This window comes from Oncorhynchus masou, chromosome 3, assembly GCF_036934945.1.
Source record: "Oncorhynchus masou masou isolate Uvic2021 chromosome 3, UVic_Omas_1.1, whole genome shotgun sequence".
Lineage (NCBI taxonomy): Eukaryota > Metazoa > Chordata > Actinopteri > Salmoniformes > Salmonidae > Oncorhynchus > Oncorhynchus masou.
Window position 1 is genome coordinate 15,882,206 of NC_088214.1, and position 8,650 is coordinate 15,890,855.

Below are 8,650 nucleotides of genomic sequence, written 5' to 3' on the forward strand. Positions count from 1 at the left end.
CCTCCCTCTGCAACTGGATCCTAGACTTCCTGATGGGCCGCCCCCAGGTAGTAGGGGTAGGCAACAACACCTCTGCCACACTGATCCTCAGCACGAGAGCCCCTCGGGTGCTTGCTCAGTACCCTCCTGTACTCCCTGTTTACCCATGACTGCATGGCCAAGCACAACACCAACACCATTGTTAAGTTGACCGACAACACAACAGTGGTAGGTCTGATCACCAACAGCGATGAGACAGCCTATAAGGAGGAGGTCAGAGACCTGGCAGTGTTGTGCCAGGATAACAACTTCTCCCTCAATGTGATCAAGACAAAGGAGATGATTGTGGACTACAGGAAAAGGAGGACCGAACACGCCTCCATTCTCATCGACGGAGCTGTAGTGGAGCAGATTCAGAGCTTTAAGTTCCTTGGTGTCCACATCACCAACAAACTTTCATGGTCCAAACACCAAGACAGTCATAAAGAGGGCACGACACAACCTATTCCCCATCAGGAGACTGGAAAGATTTGTTATGGGTCCTCAGATCCTTAAAAAGTTCTACAGCTGCACCATCAAGAGCATCCTGACTGGTTGCATCACCACCTGGCATGGCAACTGCTTGCCCTCCGACTGTAAGGCACTACAGAGGGCAGTGTGTTCGACCCAGTACATCACTGGGGCCAAGGTTCCTGCCATCCAGGACCTCTATACCAGGCAGTGTCAGAGGAGGGCCGAGCTCAAGACATTTCCAGCGACTCCAGCCACCCCAGTCATAGATTGTTCTCTCTACTACCGCACGGCAAGCGGTACAGGAGTACTAAGTCTAGGTTCAAAAGGCTTCTTAACAGCTTCTACCCCCAAGCCATAAGACTCCTGAACAGCTAATCAAATGGCTACCCAGACTATTTGCATTGACCTCCACCCCCATTTTTACTCTGCTGCTACTCTCTGTTTATTACCCATGCATAGTCACTTTACCTCTACCTACATGTACACTACCGTTTAAAAGCTTGGGGTCACTTCGAAATGTCGTTTTCCATGAAAACATACATGAAATGAGTTACAAAATGAATAGGAAATATAAGACATTGAACAATGTTATAAATAATTATTTTTAATTGAAATAATAATTGTGTCCTTCAAACTTTGCTTTTGTCAAATAATCCTTAATTTGCAGCAATTACAGCCTTGGGCATTCTAGTTGTCAATTTGTTGAGGTAATCTGAAGAGATTTCACCCTGTGCTTCCTGAAGAACCTCCCACAAGCTGGTTTGGCTTGATGAGCACTTCTTACGTACCATACGGTGAAGCTGCTCCCACAACAGCTCAATGGGGTTGAGATCCGGTGACTGTGCTGGCCACTCCATTATAGACAGAATGCCAGCTGACTGCTTCTTCCCTAATAGTTCTTGCAGAGTTTGGAGCTGTGCTTTGGGTCATTGTCCTGTTGTAGGAGGAAATTGCCTCCAATTAAGCGCCATCCACAGGGTATGGCTTGGCGTTGCAAAATGGCGTTATAGCCTTCCTTCTTCAAGATCCCTTTTACCCTGTACAAATCTCCCACTTTACCACCACCAAAGCACCCCCAGACCATCACATTGCCTCCAGCATGCTTTGTGATCCGAACACCTCAAACTTAGATTTGTCTGTCCATAACACTTTTTTTCCAATCTTCCTCTGTCCAGTGTCTGTTCTTTTGCCCATCTTAATCTTTTATTTTTATTGGCCGGTCTGAGATGGCTTTTTCATTGCAACTCTGATTGGAAGGCCAGCATCCCGGAGTCACCTCTTCACTGTTGACATAGTACCTGCAAAGCACCCGTCTCTATTTAATGAAGCTGCCAGTTGAGTACTTGTGAGGTGTCTGTTTCTCAAACTAGATACTCTGATGTACTTGTCCTCTTGCTCAGTTGTGCACCGGCGCCTCCCACTCCTCTTTCTATTCTGGTTAGAGCCAGTGTGTGCTGTTCTGTGAAAGGAGTAGTACAAAGCGTTGTACGAGATCTTCAGTTTCTTGGCAGTTTCTCGCATGGAATAGCCTTCATTTCTCAGAACAAGAATAGACTGATGAGTTTCAGAAGAGTTTATTTTTTTCTGGCCATTATGAGCCTTTAATCGAACCCACAAATGCTGATGCTCCAGATACTCAACTAGTCTAAAAAAGGCCAGTTTTATTGCTTCTTTAATCAGAACAACAGTTTTCAGCTGTGCTAACATAATTGCAAAAGTGTTTTCTAATGATCAATTAGCCTTTTAAAATGATACACTTGGATTAGCTAACACAGCGTGCCATTGGAACACAGGAGTGATGGTTGCTGATAATGGGCTTCTGTACACCTATGTAGATATTCCATAAAAAAATCAGCTGTTTCCAGCTACAAAAGTTATTTACAACATTAACAATGTCTACACTGTATTTCTGATCAATTTGATGTTATTTTAATGGACAAAACATTTGCTGTTCTTTCAAAAACAATGAGATTTCTAAGTGAAACTTTTGATTTCTAATTACCTCGACTAACCGGTGCCCCAAACTCTGTACTTGAATGCCTCCACATTGACTCTGTACTGGTATCCCCTATATAGCCTCACATTGACTCTGTACTGGTATCCCCTGTATATAGCCTCCACATTGACTCTGTACTGGTATCCCCTGTATATAGCCTCCACATTGACTCTGTACTGGTATCCCCTGTATATAGCCTCGCTACATTTATTTTATTGTTGCTCCTTAATTATTATTTATTTATTTTTTATTTTTTTTTCAGTTAATTTTAGTAAATAGTTTCTTAACACTTCTTCTTAAAACTGCATTGTTGGTTAAGGGCTTGTAAGTAAGAATATCACTGTAAGGTCTACAGATGTTGTATTCGGCGCATCTGACAAATAACATTTGATTTGATTTGTCCTAAAAGAGACGGTGTTTCCTAAAGGCCTGATTGCTCACCTGGTAATCCCCTTGTCCCTGATTTTATCATTAGTGTCCACAAAAACACAGCCCCTGTATCAACTCCCCCTTGCCTCCCCACACACACACACAACCTCTCCCTTGAGGTTGCTTTATACTGAGAGTGGCTCTCAGGACTAAGGTGTCACGCGCGCACACACACACACACACACCTGCACACACAACTCATTTTCTCCTTCCATCCCCCTCTCCTTCTTCCTAAATTACTATTCTCCCTCCATCCTGTTAAGTCACTATTCTCCCTCCACCCCCCTGTCCGTCTTCTACCTGTTAGCAAGCTGTGTTCTGTTCCCTTCACTACTTCATTCTCTACCTCTGTTATTTCAGGAGGGGACAATACAGCAAAGCTAAGCAGGACTTAGAGGAGGAGAAACATTTAAACCCAGGTAAGACCCCACACACAAACAAACATGGCCGAGCACATACTCATGTGGGCATCCCTCCATCCCTTCCAATTTATTTTCTCAAACCATCTCCCTTCCCCCTCCTTCCCTTCCCTCTCCATCTGAAGGTGTGAGGATATACGTGGACCCCTTCACCTATGAGGACCCGGACCAGGCTGTCCATGAGTTTGCCAAAGAGATTGACGCCTCCAACATACACATAGAGAAAGTAATTGGCATCGGTAAGGGAGCCTGACACACATACGGACAATAAATCATCAGTGTGTGTGTGTGTGTGTGTGTGTGTGTGTGTGTGTGTGTGTGTGTGTGTGTGTGTGTGTGTGTGTGTGGGTGTGGGTGTGGGTGTGGGTGTGTCTGTGTTGTGGGTGAGTTTGGGGAGGTGTGTAGTTATTGATATTGTGTCTATCTATGTGCATTGTAGGTGAGTTTGGGGAGGTGTGTAGTGGCCGTCTGCGGCTCCAGGGGAAGAGGGAGATCTACGTGGCCATAAAGAGTCTGAAGGCAGGATACGCTGACAAACAGAGGCGGGACTTCCTCTCTGAGGCCAGCATCATGGGACAGTTCGACCACCCAAACATCATCAGACTGGAGGGTGTGGTCACACGATGTGAGTGATTGACAGCTACTTTGACCAATCTAAGCAGAGATTTACAGGTTCTTTCTTCATTTATAAAGTAAAAGCAGGGAACCCAAAACTGATCTTTGTGGAACTCCATCCTGGCTTAATCGCTGTTTGTTTTTCTCCTCTTCAGGTAAACCAGTGATGATCATCACAGAGTACATGGAGAATGGATCCCTCAACACCTTCCTCAGGGTAAGAAGGAGAATGAGAGAGAGTATGTATCTCTGTGTTCACACTGTAAACTCTATTCTAATGTCTATATTGTCTTTCTCCATTAGAAACACGACGGTCAGTTCACAGTGATCCAGCTGGTGGGCATGCTGCGTGGCATCGTGTCGGGCATGAAGTACCTGTCTGACATGAGCTACGTCCACCGAGACCTGGCCGCACGCAACATCTTGGTCAACAGCAACCTGGTGTGTAAGGTGTCTGACTTCGGCCTGTCACGAGTACTGGAGGACGACCCTGAGGCAGCATACATCACACAGGTAAGAACACAGAAACACAGGAAAGAACATAGAACCTAAACATGCATATTACTTGTCTGGAGTAATGATTTATTATGCAAGATAAGGTTTCAATGACTGTTAGATCACTCATCTTTTAAATGTGGGTCCTTAGCACCTGTGGATCCTAATTTTCTTTAATGTGTTACAGGAGGTGCCTGGGACGTACCACTCTCCAGGGGGGAAGATCCCCATCAGATGGACTGCTCCAGAGGCCATCGCCTACAGGAAGTTCACTCCAGCCTCTGACACATGGAGCTACGGCGTGGTCATGTGGGAGGTGATGTCATATGGAGAACGGCCATATTGGGACATGAGTAACCAGGATGTAAGTGTGTGTTAAAACTCAAAAACAGGACATTCGCCTGAATGTGAGACAGAAACTAAGTTGAACAGTTAGACAAAGTTAGTTAAACATGCTTTCTTACCCACTCGATCCCTTTCTCCCCCTCTCTCTAGGTGATAAAAGCGATAGATGAGGGTTACCGTCTGCCCCCACCTATGGACTGTCCAGTTTGTCTGCACCAACTGATGTTAGACTGCTGGCAGAGAGACAGAATACACAGACCCAGTTTCACACAGATCCTCAACATTCTGGATAAACTCATCCGCAACCCAACCACCACACTGAGGAGGACAGGAGGGGAGAGGTACACACACACACACACACACACACACACACACACAGGAAACCATGTCTTTCATTGCAGGCCCTTTCAATGTTTTTTCATGACATGGACTCACTATAACTCATTCTTTCTTTGTCTCTGTGCAGGCCTGTTCCCACTCTGTTGGAGCCTGTAGGAGGTCCAGAGTTTGTGTCGGTGTGGTCAGTAGAATACTGGCTCCAGGCTATAGGGATGGAGATGTACAGAGACACCCTCACTGCTGCTGGATACACCAGTCCTGACAGCCTGCTAACCCTCACACAGCAGTAAGTCGGTTTCTTTCTATCTCTCTCGTCACCTGTCTCTCTCCCTGTCTCTCTCCCTCTATCTCTCTGTCTCTCTCTCTCCCTCTCTCTCAATTCAAGGGGCTTTATTGGCATGGGAAACATATGTTAACATTGCCAAAGCAAGTGAAGTAGATAATATACAAAAGTGAAATAAACAATAAAAATAAACAGTAAACATTACACTCACAGAAGTTCCAAAAGAATAAAGACATTACAAATGTCATATTGTGTATACATACAGTGTTGTGACAATGTGCGACTGGATAAAGTACAAAAGGGAAAATAAATAAACATAAATATGGGTTGTATTTACAATGGTGTTCATTCTTCACTGGTTGCCCTTTTCTTGTGGCAACAGGTTACACATAATGCTGCTGTGATGGCACACTGTGGCATTTCACCCAGTAGATGTGGGAGTTTATCAAAATTGGGTTTGTTTTCGAATTCTTTGTGGATCTGTGTAATTTGAGGGAAATATGTGTCTCTAATATGGAGATACATTTGGCAGGAGGTTAGGAAGTTCAGCTCAGTTTCCACCTCCTTTTGTGGGCACTGTGCACATAGCCTGTCTTCTCTTGAGAGCCAGGTCTGCCTACGGCGTCCTTTCTCAATAGTCTCTCTGTCTCTCCTGTTCTCTTTCTCATTTTGTGTGTCCGTGAGCATGCTCTTTTCAACTCCCAACATGCCTAATTGTGTGTTGTACTATGTTTACAGGGACATGGCCAGTATAGGAATCGTCACACCATCACACCAGGACCAGATCCTTGCCAGTGTGCAGCAGGTATTGCTGTCCCACATGCAACAAATACAGGAAGAGATGCAGGACAGTATGGTTCCCGTCTGAGCCAGTGAATGGATATAAAACAGAAACAGACTTTTGTTTTAATGAATTCCATTTCCGTCATCCATGCACTTTAGATTGAGATTTCCATAAGGAATAACGTCAACAAACAAACCCTACAACAGAAAATATGAACGGAGGAGAGAAAAGAGGCACTTTTATAAACCATATAACCTTTGAACTATGCCCTGAGGATTGACCTGAGGCTGAAGAAGCTGTTTGTTTCAGTGGAACCAACGGAACCTTCCGTCTCTTGTTCTGTTTACTTTTTGTACATACGTGTCTGTGTAAAAAAAAAAATGTAACTGCTCTTCATTATTTTATTTTATTGGTGACTTTATGACACGACAATGTTTGTCACAGTCATCCTGACTTTTAAGACATGTGCGAAACGTTTCTGTAGTTTGTTTAGAGTTCGGCTGGGCGATATGGCCTTTTTTCACGTATATCAATTTTTAAAAGGTTTTCTCTAAATAAGCGTTGTTGTATAAAGGTAAAATACACTACATTTCACTAATTATTGTATTATTTTATAAAAATAGTTTAACCTTTTTTTGCAATAATCACTGATATGGCTTTCAAGTCTGTCTATGAAAATGCTAATTTTGTTACAAATGTAATAACCAGAAGCATGCATAATGCACATTCACTAATAATGACTAACTTCTTGTAGAAGGCATTACAGAAGATTATAAACAATCTCTCAAGCACCAGTCCACGTCCTAGTGAGTAATCTTTATATTTCAAATTTTGCCAAATTTGATTTATTTGCTAGCTTACAAGGCAGAACAACTGAATTGTTATCGCCTCTCGTTGTTAGGGCAGAGACATGAGCATCTCGTCATTACATACAGATCTCTGGTGTAAATGGGAAGGTGCACACAGCACAGAGGGCGTGAAGGAGACAAGACCAAAAAGACAACATGAGAACAAGAGGATATAAGAAGGTTATCAAAAAAGATAACTTGATTTTGCGATACAGGCATTTGATATATTGCCCAGCCCTAGTTCAGAGTGGTGCCAATGTTTTCTGTTCAGATAAACTTTTGTTTTTGATCTCCACTACACAAACAGAATATATGTCTCCAATTTGCCACATATGCATTTCAGGACCACACTACTCATTAATCTCTAATACAATACAAGGACTCCCTCCCATACCCACTAAGGAGTAGTCCATCCATTGAACTTTGTTGACAAGTACTAATAAGTGCTACATCCATTCATCAACAAGGACTTGTAAGTCTATAGTGAAGCAGAGTTCAATGAATAAACCAGGAGTTGAATGTCCACCAAGTATGGCCTAAGGCATTTCATATGACTACGATAGTCTATATATTGTCATTGTGCAAATGTGCTGTTTATCATATCTGAACCGTGACAGAATGTTGTCAGATTTTCAGCTGGTAGAGGAGAGATGTTGTAGCTGTTGTAGAGCTTTGGGCTCTATCTGAAACATTTGAAGGATGTCTGAAAGTCAACAGAAACTTAAAGGACAAGCTGAGGAAGTGTAGTTCTGAAGCATCACGCTGTGTGTGTGTGTGTGTGTGTGTGTGTGTGTGTGTGTGTGTGTGTGTGTGTGTGTGTGTGTGTGTGCTTGTGTGTGTGTGTGTGTGTGTGTGTGTGTGTGTGTGTGTGTGTGTGTGTGTGTGTGTGTGTGTGTGTGTGTGTGTGTGTGTGTGCTTGTCTTTGAGGACCAGTTTTGGATATGCAAAGACAGGAAGATGGAGGAGAGTGTTATGTGATAGAATTTATTGTGCCAAGCTCTCAATGCCTTTTTTATTGAGGATGAACACACTAACAATGGTTTTATCTAGTCAACGATTAGCATATACTGTAGGTATTCTATGTCTTTGTAAATGTAATTGTTTGAAAATGAATTCAGGTACATGAAGCATTTCATTCTATTTATAATCTTCTAATTATCTGGGTTGTAAATTGTAAAATAGGAATATGGAAAATGACTGACTGACATATTGCATTGTAATAAATGTCCAAATTGAGATGGTCTGCTTCTGTCATAACTTATTTTTGACACAGATGCGGCAGAGTGTGTGTGACTGGGAAGTGTGTGTTTGTGTGTATGTAACGAAGTGAAGAGTGTTCACTAGTGTGTTCTGGCCAGCGGCAGCAAAGCCAGGTGGATTCAAGTGAAGGGTGCTGGGAGGCGTTCTGTTAAAACGTTCAGTGGTGTGGAGCGTGCCATCTGCTAAACACACACACACACACACAACAGGAGAGAACTACACATGGACAGAATATATTAAGGACAGGGGACTACATACATAGCAGTACAGAACATGGTGTACTCAGGGATATGTGTCACTTGAGCAACTGCTTGCACAATACCAAACCTCAATTTCACATTCAAA

At 43.2% G+C, this 8,650-nt stretch overlaps 1 protein-coding gene across 1 annotated transcript in view; it reads left to right on the forward strand.

Annotated features, from left to right (window-relative positions):
* LOC135511001 (ephrin type-A receptor 4-like) overlaps nt 1-8,275 on the forward strand; it is a 59,530-nt gene extending 51,255 nt beyond the window's left edge. The window contains exons 10-18 of the mRNA XM_064932425.1: nt 3,278-3,336; nt 3,462-3,575; nt 3,776-3,961; nt 4,107-4,168; nt 4,255-4,464; nt 4,634-4,810; nt 4,942-5,132; nt 5,258-5,416; nt 6,152-8,275. Coding sequence (XP_064788497.1) covers nt 3,278-3,336; nt 3,462-3,575; nt 3,776-3,961; nt 4,107-4,168; nt 4,255-4,464; nt 4,634-4,810; nt 4,942-5,132; nt 5,258-5,416; nt 6,152-6,281 — 1,288 coding nt within the window. The 3' untranslated portion in view covers nt 6,282-8,275. The remainder of the gene's footprint in view (nt 1-3,277; nt 3,337-3,461; nt 3,576-3,775; nt 3,962-4,106; nt 4,169-4,254; nt 4,465-4,633; nt 4,811-4,941; nt 5,133-5,257; nt 5,417-6,151) is intronic.
* Nucleotides 8,276-8,650: the final 375 nt, after the last annotated feature.